Source organism: Solanum verrucosum, unplaced genomic scaffold, assembly GCF_900185275.1.
Source record: "Solanum verrucosum unplaced genomic scaffold, falcon-dt-bn FXZP01000196.1, whole genome shotgun sequence".
NCBI lineage: Eukaryota > Viridiplantae > Streptophyta > Magnoliopsida > Solanales > Solanaceae > Solanum > Solanum verrucosum.
The window spans coordinates 1580145-1598733 of NW_026020420.1; the positions used below are offsets into that span (position 1 = coordinate 1580145).

General features: G+C 27.9%; 1 protein-coding gene across 1 annotated transcript; it reads left to right on the plus strand.

Annotated features, from left to right (window-relative positions):
- The first annotated feature begins 6148 nt into the window (after positions 1 to 6148).
- On the plus strand, positions 6149 to 8850 carry LOC125807013 (WAT1-related protein At5g07050-like). Its single transcript, XM_049486764.1, has 6 exons — positions 6149 to 6433; positions 6546 to 6725; positions 6806 to 7025; positions 7229 to 7387; positions 7956 to 8107; positions 8483 to 8850. The coding sequence occupies exons 1-6, from the start codon at positions 6234 to 6236 to the stop codon at positions 8727 to 8729; spliced, it is 1158 nt and encodes a 385-aa protein (XP_049342721.1). The 5' UTR covers positions 6149 to 6233; the 3' UTR covers positions 8730 to 8850.
- Positions 8851 to 18589: the final 9739 nt, after the last annotated feature.

Here is an 18589-nt window from a genome sequence, read left to right on the forward strand (position 1 = left end):
TTTGATCCGTTCGATTTAGCTCATTTGAAAGCATGAAATTACATCCAATGATGTATTTGAAAATGTGTGGTCTCACATTTTTTACCACCATTTGCCTCATGAGCAAATTTTCAAGGTCAAAAGTAAAAATAGTTAATCTTAAAAGAGCAGAGTTAAAAGTTCAAGACGATCCAATACACCCACAACCATTCTCGTAAATTTTAGGTCTCTCAATCATTGAAAATTATAAGAAGAAGAGAGGGACAAAGACCTAACCTCCAAAAACTGCAAAAAAAAATTGAGCAAAGGTCGGCCATAGCTAGGATTCTAGTGCTAATTAGCTTACCAAAAAAATAAAATCAGACTTGTCATATCTATGTCTAATATTAGGAAGTTGCATATTGTAAATCACTTATTTAAAAGACAGGGTAATTTGGGCAAAAATATATAACTCAAATTAACCAATGATAAATTTTGTCGAAATGATTTTAATTTATTACATTTATATATAACAATAAAAAAATTTGCTTGGAAATTAAATATATTAATAAAAACTTTATAAGAGTTGAATGGATTGGACTATGAACTATTATTTGCCTTAACTCGAGTTATTTCAATCTAAATTGACTCATTTAGTTATTCAATAAATTTTGATTCATCCAGATTCAACTCATCAACTCGTGCAAAATCTAAGATTAGTGTGATGACCCACCATTTCGATCATTATGCCACTTAAGTACCATGTGATTGAATTAGGTTATACAAGTTATGATGACACACCCACTGACACAACCATAAGAAGAAAAAAAACATGAAGAATTGAAAAAGGTGAGAAGAAAACAAAAGTAGGATAAGTAGATGTTCCTACCTCTCTTATAAGACAAGTTGCCCATAAAATACAAACATGACAACCCTAAAGACCACTCTCTATCTCTTCTCTTTTTACAACAAAATTCACTTGAACTTTAAATATGTATAAACCTAAGTACTATATATAAGAAGATAATTATGAAATATATAATAATCATTGAGTGTTATAATGAGATAGATAAGATCTCTCCATCCTTAATTTGAAGTCAAACAGTTCTTTCGAATGTCAGTTTTCTCTCTTAAAAAACTTTCACTTGAACTACCAAAACTCTCTAAGCGGTGCCTCAGGCAGTGGCGGAGGCAGGAATTCTATCAAGAGGGTTCAAATAAAAAAAATGTTGTTGCCTGGAATCGAACCCGTGACCCAAAGCTCACATAGGCTGAATCCTGACCCCCATAAACCATTGAGCTACTCCTTTGACATATGCTCATGGAGTTCAATTTTAAATATATACACGTACACAAAAAAATTAATCTTATATATATAGTGTAATTTTTTTTCCGAGGGGGATCGGATGACCCCCCTGGACACACTATAGATCCGCCCCTGGCCTCAGGTGGGCATTGGGGCATTACTACCAAGAACGCTCGTTAGAAATTCACGTTCTTTTTAGTAATAATTTATGAGTTCGATCCCTATGAATATAGAATAACTCAATTGCCGCTTATAGGAATTTTGTTATAGTGTGTGCGCTTTTGCTTTCTTTTATGTATATGGACATGTCAATTTTTATTTTTTTTGAGGTTGCTAATTTAGCTATTTTCATTTTTAGTTGGAAGAATATAACATTTAAGAAAAAAAAACAAATTATACATATATTGTACATTCAAAAATTATTTTAAATTTAAACGTTGGGTAAATGGCTATTTAAGTTAATTGATCTTTGGGAGTGCCACTCCCGAATGGGCCCTGCAGAGCGCGATTCGGATTTAGTCGGAGCTCCAATGTGGGCTCCGGACACCGGGTGGAAAACAAAAAAAAAAGTTAATTGATCTTGAATTAAAAAAAATGAAAATTATTTCAAACAAACTCAATGAGAAAATATTTAATTTTCCTAGTAATTCAAGAAGAATATATTATGGTGCTTGGTTTGTCAGAAAATGATTGGCTGGGGGAGTAGAAGCAGCACTAGAAAATAGAGTAGCAAAAGTTTATTATTTTTTTAAAAAATAGAAGCAAGTAATTATTAATTAACAAGAAATGTTGGAATTTGCAAATGGAGAAGATAAAATCATGAAATGTTTTAGGAGATAAATTGGAATAATGTGTGACGTTTTGATTCTCAATAATTAGAATCTCTACATACGTTAATATTCATATCATATCATAGAATAATTTAATCCCACTAGCTATTGAAATATTCATTTGGTTATCACAAATATATGTGATATTAGTTCCTGTCTCTTGGGTGCAAGCTGATGATATATATATATATATATTATTTATTTTTTATATTTTTTTTTCTATTCTACTATATTATAAAAGGGAGTTTAGGCCCAATTCTACTATATTATATTCAAGATTGGAACTTTTCCCAATCTTGAATATTATATATTATACTTGTGGGACTTTTAAAAGGAAGTTTATACCCAAGTATAATATATAATATTCAAGATTGGGACTTTCTTGAATATTATATATTATATATAGTAGAACTTGGGCATAAACTCCCTTTTGAAATAATATAGAATATGTGTGTATATATATATATATATATATATATATATATATATATATATATATATATATATCTCACAAATGGAAAAGTCTCAATCAAGGAAGCAACATATATCATTTACAAATGACTTAAAAAGCTTTAAAATATTTAAAAGCTATATAATAAAATAGGTTGACTCTCAGAATTCTATCAGGCTCACATATATTGGGACAGAAAAAATAACACATATCATTTTAATATTACCAAAAAAGTATTATAAATAATAATAATTAACAACTTAAAATATCTGAAAGACATTTTAAAAGGGTTAATTTTGTAATTTTATCCATATCACATAAATTAGGACAAAGTGACCAGTAATGTACATTATTTCAAAGTTACATAAAAATATTATAAATCACAATAATTAATAACTTCAAACATTTAAAAAAAAAATATGAAAATTTGGATGACTCTCCAAATTTCATTTGTGTCACATAAATTGAGACAACAAAAATAACATATATTGGATCCATTTTAATTTATTTGTCTTATTTTTTTATATTTAAAAATTGCGTAAAAATACTATAAATCATGATAATTGACAACATAAAATATGTTTTGAAAAAAAATACAAAAAATTCCACTGATTCTTGAAGTGAATCTATCGTAAAAATACTATAAATCATGATAATTGACAACATAAAATATTTCAAAAATGTTGTATGTGGGTAGTCTTATTATGCCTTAAATAGCGTCAAAGAAAGTACAGGTTTGTGATAAAAAAAACTTATTCCTTTATCCACGCAAACAATCGCTTCAAAAACTCGGCTATTAGCCCCAAAATATACCATTTATATTATTGGGCCCGTGCATAGCACGGGCAACATTATCTAGTATATATATATTACACACATGAGTCTGTATCAGCATACCCAATATTATTATTTTTTTATCTCAATTTATGTGAACTTTTAAAATTTGGACAGTTAGTTCAGATATTTTATATAGTTCTTAAATATTTTAAATTATTAATTTTTCTGATTTATAGTACTTTTTACATATGTTTTAATTACTATATATTACTCATCCATATGTCTTAATTTACGTGGCACAAATAAATTTTCAAGAGTCAACCAAATTTTTTATATGTATTTCAAATATTTCAAGTTGTTAATTATTGTGATTTATAGTTTCTTTTACGTCATTTTCAAATAATATTGTCACACACCAACAAAATTTCAATAGTCAATCGAATTTAACTATTACATGTCTTTCAGTTTTTTTGAAGTTGTTAATTATCATGCTAAAAACACACACATCGACAAAAATGTATCTACTTCTATAGTCTTCTATACAATAATATTATATTCAAATCTAATATTTATGATGTTATATTAAACTATTAATTTATCATTATTAAGTAATGAATTGTGATAAAACATATACAAAACAATTATGGTCAAGTAATAGACGTGTATATGTAAAAAATAATATACGTACCGTTCATTTAACCAAGTTTTTTATACTTTGTGTTATAATCAACATGTTCTATTAACATAAAAAGATTAAATAAATTAGAATTGCTTTTCTAACTATAAATCCACTAGCATGTAAGATAGAGATTCTTATATATCCAATTTATTTTATATTCCTTTTAAATTTTTGTAATCACCACAAAAATATTGTATTAATGTTGCTAAAAATATTATATGTTGTACCTTTTGTACCAACATGTGAAACAATTGAGACTTAAGGGAGCAAATAGAAAATAAGAGTGTGATAATATATTAATCCTTTGCTTTCATGCTATCCACATAAGAAATGCAAATGTCCTAAAATTATTATTATACTAATAATAGACTTTTAGTGAAAATTCTAATCTAATCAACAAAGAATCGAACCAATTCTCTAAATAATTAAATAATTTTTGTTCATCTATCTAGAACCATAATTTATAATGTGGTCCACAATTGCTTGAATATATTATGTCTTATTCAATAGCATAAGTTGATTCAGAATTTAAATTATAAATAATTTTTGATATCATTGAATTCACGTACCTTTTAAATTTAGCTATTCAGAAATTTAAACGATATGTTTTTTGACAACTGCACTAGGCCCCTGCATAGGAAAGTGTTTATCCTAGCGAATATATATTCAGCTCTGCATAACATATGGATAAACATATTTTCGGAAAGAACATAAATAATAAAAGATCCATCATTTGTGACAAGTTTACAAGAAAATTTGGGCGAAAAACAAGAAGCGAATTCACAGATTCCCGATGCCCTACCTAAAACCCCAATCGCAGGGGGTCCTAATCTTCCTTTACTCGAAATAGTTGGGCAAGAAACGATAATTACAAAAATGATAAATTGGTCTCTTATATATGAAGATATATATGTTTAAAATATTTGTTTATATATGCACTGAACAATTTTGATCTCCATCAAATATTTAACAATTTATATGTGTGATTGTGATATTTCCATCTTAATTATTATCTTGTAAAAACAACAAGAAGCTACACTTGCATGTAGGCTACATCTAGAATAATTTGAAAATAATTAAAGATGACTATTAATTAATTAACCCATCAATTATTAGTTCTTGGATTCGTTTTTATTTAATCAATAGATTAATTAAAATAATATTCTTTATAATATATTCTATGAACAAATATTCTTGATTATAAGTAAAATCAAGCCATTACCACTAATTATTTATATTATCATAATTAATCAATAATTATGTAATTATATTGCAACTCCGGTATATATTATTACTGTTCCGGCGATCGGTGAATCACCGGCGACGAGATGCCGCATATTCGTGTGACAATTGCCGATGGGTCCCACGTTTACGATGGACCCCACCACCCACCCATTTTGAGTATAGCATCAGCATAGCACTAATAATAATGGTAATAATGATTTACACTTGAGAGAATTTCAAAAATTTATATATGTAAGAAAAATAAAAAAAATTGTAAAATATAATTTTCGACGAAGGGTATTCAATTTGGTTTCTAAAATTAATCGGATAACTAGATGTTTCATGTCAGAAAAAAAATTTGAATTAGTTGAGTTTGTATGATATCAGGTAATTGAATGAACATCATCATCTATATCAGCTGTCACACAAGAATTTATAGAAAAAAATTCAATGTCCGTCTCCTTACATTCAAGTGGCAGAACGCTCCTCTCTAGATTAAAAAAAAAAGGACGTGTCATTACTTGCGATTATCTAACTTATGAAACTTAAAAAAGAAGATAATGGAGATATTAAAATTAAAAATAATATAGATAATGATAATTAATGTACAATAGTAAATTTTATAATAACTTACATGATTGATGGATAAAATGACCAAATTAGGATATTCAAGTAGATTCAAATGGAGATAGTACACATTACACTCACTAGTTAGTGTGAGCCACACACATATAAAAGCTTGGTTTTAATTGATTGCAAAGTGTATTCCACTATCTTTATATATATATATATATATTTTTTTTTTATTTTTTTTATTTTTTTTAACTAATAAAAAGAAGAAGCATTACATAAATGTTTACTATTAATTAATTTACTTGTCTATAAATATGTTTCATTGTCACACTTCTCCTCCTTGGGAAAAACATAAAAATCTCCTCTAAAAACTTAGAGTTTTTATTTTCCTCCCTTCTTATCAACTTTTTTTTTTCAAAATTTAGAAGAAAAAAAATGGAGGGGGAATGTAATTGCAATTTTTTTCAAAGATCAAAACCTTATATAGCTATGATTTCTTTACAATTTGGTTATGCAGGAATGAATATTATAACCAAAGTTTCACTTAATAGAGGCATGAGTCATTATGTTCTTGTTGTCTATAGAAATGCCTTTGCTGCTGCAATTATTGCTCCCTTTGCTCTTTTACTTGAAAGGTAAAATTACTCGCGTTATATGTTAAACTATACTGATCGTGTAAAAAAAAAATAAAAAAAATACGATATATATATATATCAAAATAACTCAATTTTTTTTTTTGGTTGATAGGAAAATTAGGCCAAAGATGACATTCATGATGTTCTTGCAAATATTTGTATTGGGTCTTCTAGGGCCATTAATTGATCAAAATTTTTACTATGCTGGGCTTAAATTGACATCTCCAACATTTTCATGTGCCATAAGCAACATGTTACCTGCTATGACATTTGTCATAGCAGTCCTATGTAGGTACGTAATATAATTGTGACGTTCAGATCAACTTATTTTTTTCTAAATTTTGGAGTAGTAAGTAATGTTTTTTTTTTCAGAATGGAGAAGGTGAATTTGAAGAAAATTGGAAGCCAAGCAAAGGTGTTGGGGACTATAGTAACTATGGGTGGTGCCATATTAATGACATTGTACAAAGGCCAAGTTGTTAATTTAATTTGGTCAAATCAAATTAATGGAGCTTATGATAAAGAGTGGCTAAAAGGCTCAATTCTCCTCATTTTTGCTACACTTGCTTGGGCTTCTTTCTTTATTCTTCAGGTATGTTAAACAATCAGCTAACGTTTGATCATAGATTTTAACAGTTTTTAGACTCCGAGAAACAAACTTTTCAGTTTTAAGTTTCAAACTTCAGAATCTATGATCAAACGAGAGCTAAAACATAATTTTATTTCTTTTTCAAGAATATTCAAGAAATGGTGATTAATTAATATTAAGACTAATTTTTTATTTTTGTTATACAGGCTATTACAATGAGAAAATATACAGCTCCATTATCTTTAACTGCACTTGTTTGCTTCATGGGAACTTTGCAATCTATGGCTTTAACATTTGTAATGGAACACAAAACTTCTGTTTGGGCTATTGGTTTTGACATGAACCTTCTTGCTGCTGCCTATGCTGTAAGTTCTTTTCCTTTTTTACCCTTTTTCTTTGGCACTCGTAGTAAGTTCAGTTGCAGAGTTAGAATTTTCAGTTAAATAAATTTAGAATATAAGAAAGTAAAAATACGAGAAAAAAAAAACTAAGGAGAATCAACATATATGATATATAAATAGAAAATAATTTTAACCTTATATATATATATAATATAGTTTTCTGACAAAGGTGGTTTCATGTGGCGCCCCTTGCTAGTTTTCTGGTAAAGGTGATTCAATATTTTTCTATATAAAACATATCGAAAATAATTTAGGAAAAAATAATAACAATCACAAATAATATAATAAACAAAGGAAGAATTCGACAAATAATAGTAAATTCGAAAATAAGATAATAGTAGAATTATTAATAATACTACTAAGGGAAACTAAACAACCTCAATTATCTACTAACCTTCTGTTCTAGTCCTCGATCTTCATCTCTTCTTATATAGGATCATGTTATCGATAAGCTATATAATGTCATGTCCCGTCTAATCACCTTTCGATAATGATAAATAACCAAAGTTTTTTTTTTTCCACAAAATTTCAGGGAATTGTGTCATCAAGCATAGCATACTATGTACATGGTCAAGTAATGGAGAAAAAAGGACCTGTTTTTGTGACAGCTTTTAGTCCACTCATGATGATCATTGTTGCCATTATGGGCTCTTTCATTCTTGCTGAAAAATTCTATATTGGAGGGTAAGTCCACTATCTTAATCACGAGTCGTCAAGTTAAAAATTTCATTAAAAATATTTAATATACCATATATATGCATAAAATATAACTTTTAATTTATATATTTTAATATAATTTTTTGATCGAAGGATGTTCCACTAACCAGCCTAAGCTATTATGCAACTGCCCCTCCCCACCCCCACCCCCACCCCCACCAAAACATTTTATCTTTTTGTATCAATCAATTTTTGGTATAACAAAAAGTTATTTTTTATTAAGAAATATGACTTTTTGAGATAATAATTGTTTAGTTAGATGATTATATGAGAAATCAACTTGTTTTCTTTTCTCGATATATATTATATCGACTAATTTTTATTTTATTTTTTTTATTTCAGAATTGTTGGTGCATTGGTGATAGTGGCAGGGCTATACTTTGTTCTATGGGGAAAATACAAGGAGTACAAAGAAAATGAAATTGAAGAATCAATAATTATTGAAGCAGTGAAGGGCATTAATGGAAATAATCAAATGATGATTATAGTAATTAATGATATAGAAAAAAAAAAATATGGTGAAAAAATAATATCAGCAGCTCCAGTATTTAGTTTTCCCATGTTAACTAGAGAAGCACCAAAGTTTTAATTTTTAAATTAAATTACATGTAAAAGAATATGTGTAGAGCAATTTTGATATTACATATATGTTTAGAGCAATTTACTCTTTTAACCTTGAGAATTTTGTATAAATAACAAATGTTCTCTAATTCTCAACATCTACTTCATATATATATTTTTAATTAAGATAATAAATACTACTTGAAAGTTCTTATCGTATTGATATCCTCTATGTGCTAAAATAAATGTCGTTTTTCTTCTTTCTTGAAAATTGATTTAATTAATTTTTGAAGCTGAATCAACCGACTCAATTATTCATCGCCAATTATTGTACATTTTTTAATTCCCACTATAGTTGTTATCCTTTGGATGCTTTTGAAAATGGAAATTGAAAACTATATAATTCATTCGTTTAAAAAAGAATGACCTCCTTTTCTTTCTAGTCTGTTTCAAAAAGAATGACTTCTTTCTTTTTTTGATAACATTTAAATTTCAGCTTTTCACGTGACATGTTTAAGACCACAAGATTAAAGGGCAATTTTGTACATTTGACATAACTTTAATTTATGACCACAAGATTCAACAATCTTCTTTATTTTCTTAAACTCTGTGCCAAATCAAACTAGACCATTCTTTGTGAAACGGAGGGTATATCATTATCTTCTCTTATATAGAAAAGAAGAAAACCTACGTACATACTTTGTGGATCTATTTAAAGTAAAATTATGATTTATGTTTCGATTAATTATGATAAGACAAATTTTAGGATAAATAGAACTTAATTGGAAAACATCATGTTTCGATTCTTGTTATTTCGGCTTACAAACAATAACATAACTAGTAAAATTTTATAATTAGAATCTAAAGAGAGTATAATATACTCAAACCTTACTTCTATATATTGTTGACTCTAGAGAGACTGCTTTTCAAAAGACCATCAACTCAAATAACACATATCGAAGCAGTTTGAAAGCATTATATAACACTTAGCAACAACAAAAAAGTAACAATAACAATAGTAAAATAAAAAAAAACAAATAATAACAAAAATCGAAGAACAAAATATTATGATAATAATAAAAGGGAAAAACTTTAAGATGGAGAGATGAGGTCTTCAAAAAGAAATAGAAGATATAGAAAAAGACTTGTCATAGTTAGGGATAAAAAGAGGGTGGAAAATGATAGTTTTTATTTGTCCTTAGGGTTAGAAAGAGATGTTCATGAAGAACACGTAATTGAACTTCAGTTATATGTATTAGAATTTTGAGTAGTATAAATTTTAAACATCGTTATATTTAATTAAAAATTAATTTAATATATTTATTTATCAAGTAGAACGAAAACATTACAAAGGATTCGAGAAGCTTCTTTGTTATTTTATTTTATTATTATATACATATATTAGAAAAATATAGAAAGTTGAGTAAGAGTAATTATTATTTCCGTTCACTCTTGGAGAAAATAAAAATAAAAAATGGAAAGAAAAAAAAACTAAAGGAAAAAGATATATGTCGACTTTTTCTTTTTATTATTCTAGTTTAAATTAAACGGTGTTTTTTTTTTAATATATTACATAAGTGAGGTCATCAAAAAGAAATTAAAAAAAGAGATAGAAAGAGACATGGCTTAGGATTAAAAGAGGAAGAAAACGATAGTAGTTTTTTTTTTTTTTTTTTGTATTTTTCCATTCAGTATTCAATATCTCGGTATTGAAATCTAATAATTTTTTCATATATTCCAAATTTGAGATATTTGATTAATGGTGGATTAATTTTCAATCATCCAATCACGATCCATGTTGGTTGTTAATTTGTTCTTCTTCGCCAACATTCCTTACTCCTTTTTGCTTCCAATTAAAATTACTAAGAGAGTCTTGGAGAATTTCTGAAAGACAAAATAAAGTTTAACGAGTTTCATAACTTTAAAAAGTCATCTTTTCTTTTCTAAGTCTGTATTCAATTAAATAATATCGTATAAATTAAGATAGTGACATAATGCAATACGTAGAGAACCGAGAAAGTTATAAATCTCTAACGTAACAATATCAATTACACCATTCGACACACAATTGAATTGGACAATTGGTGTCTGGTGACATTGCCTTTTGACTGAAAAATAAAATAAAATAACATAAAGTTCTTTAAAAAATTAAAGTAGCAACGTACATTGTTGTGAAAGAAATAACCACTACCTATAAGGATATTAAGACTACTCAAATTAATGACTCAAGAATTAGAATGAAAAACGTAAAATGTTTATTATTCGAGCAACTCATTTATCTAATATGAATTGACTTTATTTATTTATGGCTTAATTTGCATATAATTGCTATTCTCATTACGTGACTTAGTCTAGAACTCTGACTTGGTCTATAAAATATAAATATAGAGGTGCACTTACAATACAATATAATGAGAAAATCTTTCATGATATCAAGGCCTTAAGAGGTTAAAACAATCCAAATTTAAACCCTCGCCGGAGAAAACAGAAACTTGAAATAATGGTAAAGTTAATGGTAAAGTTGTGTACGTATAGTCACGAGTCCGAGCCATGAAAGCAACTTCTATTTCAACTCCGTCTTGTCAAATCTCTTCTCGTTGAATTAATAAAAAGGTCTTGTTCTAGCAAAATCACTATTTTGGTCCAAGTATCAAAAAAGTATATTAATTATTAAGTTGAATATAGTTTTAAAAGACATATAATTGATCATGCATGGCTCACGTATGTACTTAAAAAGAAGGATTTTCCCATCTTCTCAAGAAAATCTTTAACTTTCTAAAATTTTCAAATTATTGAAAAACAATTTATGATCTTTGTTATTATAGGCCAGTCAATTAATACTCTTTTCTTTTTTAATTAATTCTCTTGGCCACTCAATGAGTCCTCTTGCATGATTAATAAAAGAAAATACATTGATTCAAAAGTGGACATCATTATGTTTTTAGAAGAATTTTTTTTAAAAAAAAAGTAAAATTCTTTGAGGAAAAAAAACAGTTCTTTTAAATGTAGAATATGATTATTGATTATTTTGAAGGGCTGTTTGACCTAACTGTTAAGTTGTTGACGTGTGATAAGAAAATCTCAAGCTCGAACAATGAAAATATGAGATACAGGCAAAACAAGACTATGTAAAATAGATCATTATGATCTAATCCTTTTTCAATACTCCGCTAATTATTGGATATTAAGAAAAATAGTTAAACATAAATTTATAAAGAAGAAGTACATAGGAGGTTCATTGAATTAGCAAGAGTACTTTGAAGTAACAAGTTGTTGTCCTATGAGCAAACGGTCACAGGCTCAAGCTGTGAAAACAGATTCTTGTAGAAATATATATATATATATATATAATGTACGATTATATACGATAGACCCTTGTGGTTCGGCCTTTACTTGATTCTCCGCTAATTACTAAATACTAATAAAAATAACTTAACAAAAACTTTATAAAGAAAAAGTATATAGGGCACATTGAACTAAATGTCCATCTCTTGGTATGTCAACTTTGATCTAAAAAAAAAAGGTTTCTTAGGAATAATATATCAATATTTCAAACTTTCGGTACCTAAAAAAACATTTACAAAAGTAAAAGGGTTTATTCAAAGTATGGAGAATAAACGTTTTCTAATTGTCCATTTATATGTAAAAATAAATAAATAAAATAATTACAAATGAAAGAAAGATAGCGACTTTTATTATTTTGGATGTTTATGTAAAAGTTATTTGGCTTAATACCAATTATTCCTTAAAATTTAAACTTTTTCTTTGGGATCTTAAAAGTGATTTACCTCTTCAATTTGAAAAAGTAAAGATTAAGATTATTAATTTCTTTAATAAACTCTTCGTTCCCTTTATTTTTACCATATACATTTTGCACTTCTCTTTGTTTTAAAAACATTAGTTAAATATTTATTTTACTAAATTATTCATATTTACTATACTTTGAAAATCAAATATTTATACTCGGAAAAATTCAATAGAAGATTATGACGATATAAATGAGTTATCATTACAATAGGTATCAATAAGTGGAAGTGTAATGAGGTATGTAGTTGAAACACCAAACAAACCGTTAAAGATTATGGTGTAGTGGTACTATCTTTCATCCTTAATTAGATGTTTCGAGTTCAACTTCTCGAATCCGTCTTTAGTAGGGAGTGATATACTTTTAACATTGTTATCAATTTCACCTGAGGAAAAGACAAAACCAAAAAATTAAAATAAATACAACACATAACAAGTTGGAGCCCTTTTGCAACCATAGCCACCACATGCATGATGCCTAGTGGCTAGTTGATGAAAGCTAAAAGTTATATAGTGGAAGCTTTGTACCCCATAGTAATATGGAAAATAAAATGAAAGTAGAAAGAGTTTTACATTCAATCAAATGTATAAAAAAATTATTTTATTAGATCAATCGAAAGATAATTACAGTTATTCCTATTTCTTGGAATAACAACTTGTTATACTAGTAATATATAACTAAAATATGTTGATAACAAAAAAAAAAAAATAACAACATATACAAATTATATTATTAAAAAGTAGAAGAATTTTTTTTTAAAAAAAAATTAAGATCAATATAGGTGTTCCTACCTCTTGGAAATTGTCTTTAAAAATGCAAACATTGGAAACCCAAAGGGTCACCTTTTGTCTTTCCACTCCTTCCTACAAACAAAATCAAAGTTCAAATAATACCCAAAATAAAAAAAGGAATGGCAAATATGTGATTGTTTTCTCCTCATGACTCGGTATTCAGTATCTATATTAGAATGTGATTAACTTTAAAGTTACGCAATAAATGTTTCACATTAAAATAAAGCATTACCTAATTAAAATAATTTCATATCAAAATTCAAATCTGAAATATCTTTCATCGATTAGAAAACACATGATTGTCACATTTGATTTCATCATACAAGAAACCTAGTCAAAAGATGAAACTTTTGCAGTGCACTCAATGTTTTCATCATGTAACTATGTCGACTAAAAAAAAAGTAACCCACCAATGTTTGTTTTTTTAAAAAAAAAATTGTGGCTTTTATATTATAAGGTCATGATGTCCTTTAACATAGTGTTATTCTAGGGTTGCAACATTTGGTTTGTATGATTAGATATCCATATTATATTATGTGGTCTTTTTGTGCTCCACTTCATCCTTTTTACCTGCCTTTGGCTTCTTTCTTAATGGACATTGCAACTTGGGTTTTCAGGTTCAACGTAGGGGTATTTTAGTCCATGTGATGTTGTTAAAGAAACGAACTTAGACCTAACCCAATTTCAAAAATTAGTTCGTACAAAATAATTGTCCAGTACTATATAAAGAGACAATATATGATCTCTTTTTCATCTGAGACTCTTCAACAACTGTCATAAATAATATTTTAAATATTGAAGTTCGATATTAATTATAAATAGTAAATTACAATTAAAATTTATAAAAATCAAAATTCGACATTTGAGGGGAGCTACCTAGGGATCCTGTTGCAGTATGTTCGGTCATTAACTTTAGTTCGTCTACTCATATTGGTTTTACGATCAATTGTTGCCTCATCTACACAAATATCTACGTAGTGTAATTTCAATTGCACATTTAACATAGCGTTCAGACTTATATATTTTCCACATCTAAAGGGTATTTGAGCTTGTTGCTTACAAAGTATATATACCATATAATCATACACCTTACAACGAAATCGTGTTGCGAAAGTGGAAAAAAAGACATTTTTTCACATTGATGGATTGATGTTATTTATGATCAATATTATTCACATCATGAGGTAACTCTCGTAATGAATTAGGCCCAAGGATTGAAATTCTTCACATAATATAAGATTCAGATTTATCTCAATTCATAAATTAAACAATGTTCAATCATGGTGTATGCGGGGAGGGAGCGAGGGGTGTCGTATATATACTCCACATATATCGATGGTTGATGAAATATATTGTCTCCTTATATGATTTTGAACAATTTAAGTCACGTTCTTGAATCATATCTATCATGTATAGGAGGTATTATATTAATTATAGATATGATTTCTCATGGACTAAACAAAAAGGACAATTTGGTCATTTTAAAACTTTGTGATGTTTTTCACTTTCACGTTGCCCTTCTATTTGCCCATCATGGAAGCACTAGTTCACTAATATATAATTAATTAGTCTAATTAACAAATAATTAATCACTAAAATAGTTCAAGATATTTATGTACTCCAAATCAAACAAAGAATATTATTAGGAAAAAGTACTGTTTGTCTGTTTAGGCAAGAGTATTAGTAGCATTAATTAGTGTAAATTGTTCATAAAGTATCATCAACATGTTAAGTGACTTTTTTCGGTTTAACAGTCTAGTTTGATCCCGATTAATTTAAATTTGTATCAGGTAGTGCTCTTGATGAATTCAAACTAAAAGGCTAGCTTATTTTCACTTGAAATTTGTTGAGATCTTTAGTTAAATTACTCATCGATCACCTCATGAGATTATCTGAAGATTTATTGTGTGTCACTCATATCAATCGAATATTTATAACCACCAAAGGCCACTGCTTATTTTTTGCGTATAGGACTCCAAACCTACGATAAATGTATTAAATCAGTCTGTACACGGAAAAAGATACTAAGTTGGGCCCACACCTTCAATTCATCTCGTCGAATGATTGGTAATTTTAATATCAATTGTTTAGCTAAAACACACAAAATATACTTTTAACATTATGCGATATTGTTCACTTTGACCAAGCAAGCGCAGTTTAATTTCTCCAAAAGTCTCACAACATTTAAAAATATTAACTACACATTATATGTAGGTTCTTATTCTTTTCCACTACCAATTTGAGATTTTGTTCATCCACCCAACGCAAAGTATATATCATCAAATGGATTAATTAAGTGCTTAATCTTTAATTAAGCAATTGTTATCATATCATCAAACACTTAGGCTAAAGTATATATCATCAAATTAAAGTTGTGTCCACCTATGTGATCATCACAATTAAGAAGACTACAAATAATTAAGTTGATAATTACGTAATTGATAAACAGTGCTTTTTTCTTTGTGGATATCCACTAATTAATTAATTAATTGCATCAGCAATTATCAAGATCCAAAAACATGAGAAGAAACACTAAGAAATCACAAGCTATTAAAGGCAAAAAAGCTATATATTCCCCTAATCTTTGCACTTGTAATTAGCTGAAATTGGTTTGTCCAAAATATCACAAAGATTACCTTTTTTTAATGTACATTTTAAGTCTCTCATTTTTACCTTTTTCCACCTTATCGATATTCGGTATCTGATAGAAATCTGATTAATTTAAATTTATAACGATACAAAGAAGATTAGTGTAATCCGTAAAAAAATGACATACATAAATTGAGAAATCGATATGTATCTTGCATCTACTTGTTGATTCGTCATACTAAGTTAGATATTAAATTTAACCCATAAAGATATGAATCATCGATATACTAAATATTAAATCTCCTTTTTTTTCTTTGTTTATATTCTGACCATCCTAATAAATTTTTTGACTATGCTACTATCGAAACTTAATCAAGATGTCTGCATTATGAATTTTCATAGGGTGAATATTTTGCATATAATCCAAATTAGCTCATCTTTTATAGCCAATTTGAAAAGTTAGTATTTCAAGATCAAGATAAACAAATAGACAAAAGAAAAAGGAAGCGTGCACATTAATAACAAAGTAGGAAAGATAATACAATCATCTCATTCTTAATTAATTAAAATTTCAAATTTAAGATTTAAAAATTAAATAAATTTTGGTATAGAATTTATCCAAAAATCCTAACTTTTTTGAGAGAGGGTTTCGACTCGTATCAGGTCAACTCCTCGAAGTGTTGGGTGCAATATATTCATGGACTGACAAAGCGAACTCTCAATTTGATTAGAAGAGCCTCGAGATCTCTCTATCTTTTCCTAAATTTCGACTAGCGCGATTCCTTTTCTCGATCAATTTGAATTTCATTTTATTTTTATTTTCAGTTAAATAAAGTAGTAAGTAACTAGCTAGATTTTAGACACATGCTACATTGAGAATTTCCAAAGAAATTCAAAGCGCCTATATATGCTGATGTGCTCTTTCCTTTTTTTTTAATGAACTTTATGTAGCATAAATTCAAATTGATCAAAGATATCAAATATCAGGTGGAAAAAAAATGGAAAGGATGATCTGGTCTTTGACAACATACAAATTTCATTATTAGGGAAATTGACAAAACTCAGTCAAATATATAAACATAGGACAAGGAAAAAAATATTATCGAATCTATTATAATCCAAGCACTTTATATGCTTTTTCTTTTTTTGTACTTATTATTGTCGATTTGTGAAATTTTCAAAACTTTGTTTATTAATTTCATGAAAAAAAAACACTCACTATGATCAGATTTGTTTCCTTTTAGGCTGGCCATGTCCATTAATTATGTTTTTTTTCTTAAAAAATAATTAATTAAAGAATTATACAATTATTTTAGACAAGATTTTAGTGAGGAGATTTCAAATCAATCTCCTTTCTTTGTGGAATTTTGTGATCCACATGCATGCTCTTTCATGAAAGGCACTTTAGTAAAATGGAATCGACGAATTCAATAAATATATCAATTTATATAAAATTAATCGAGTTATATGTATGTGACTAATTAATTTTAGTTTTTTTCCTTAAGTTCAAAAGAACTTAAAAAGTCATAAGAATAAAATCGTCTTTGGCAAATTAGCGGGGAGTGTTGGAGTACTAAAGCCCCTTAGAGAATATTGTATATACACAAAATTCAAATTAATCGAATTAGTAAGTTCTATTAAAATGGGAATATTAAATTAATTTGGAATATTTTTGGCTATTCTATATGTTGGGTAAACAAAACTATGTACGTGGTAGTACTCTTTCTATCTGTTTCAACTTGTTTATTCTGTTTTTCGTTTTTGATCTGTTTTTTTTTTTAAAAAAAAGAATTTTTTTTTGCATCTGTAGTTATCCTTAATTTTAATTTTTCACACGACATATTTAACATCGCAGCATTAAAGAGCAATTTGTTATATTCTACATATCTTAAAGTCTAGACTACAAGAATCAAAAGTCATTCTTTATTTATTCAAACTCTAAGGGGTCGTTTGGTAGAGTGTATCAGCAAATATAATGCATGCATTAACTATAAGTCAAGTTAATTTTTATTTCTATTTTTGTTTTCCATTCCATGCAAAGGCAAAATCAGAATTTGAAGGTTTCAGGTGCACCAATATTACCTTAGCTTAGCTCAATATGAGTTTTAAGCTACACTTTTAAAATAAAAACAAAAAAAGGGCTTTAGCCAAATTCAAACACTAGTCCTACCAATGATTCCTTTGGCTTGTACCAATAGCACAAGGGCACTCATATGCTCCTCATAGGTGTACAATTAATTGTATCTTAGTTTCTGTCAGTTTTCAAGATAAATATACATATATACACATGATTTTTTCTGAAGTTAATGGGTGCACGTGCACCCACATTTATAGGTGTGGGTCCGCCTCTGATCCCATGTCCAATATCTTGTGTACACATTGAAGCCCCTACTAGATTCAGATTGCGCATTGCATGATCCATTATAGTGATGACGCTTCCAAAAAGATCTAATTCTCTATATATCTAGGGCTCAAATTTAAGACTTCTGATTAAGGATGAAACGGTTCAACTACTACACCACAATCCATATTAATAACTCTTTATCAAATTAAAATCGAACAAACAAATTAAAACCAAACTTTAAAAAAAATGCTCACGAATTTCCAATGGGTAGATGAAATGCTATGTTAGGTGATAAAATGGAAAATTATAACGGTGTGATTCTCGAGGAATAAAATTAAAGTTAAAAAGGAATATAAATA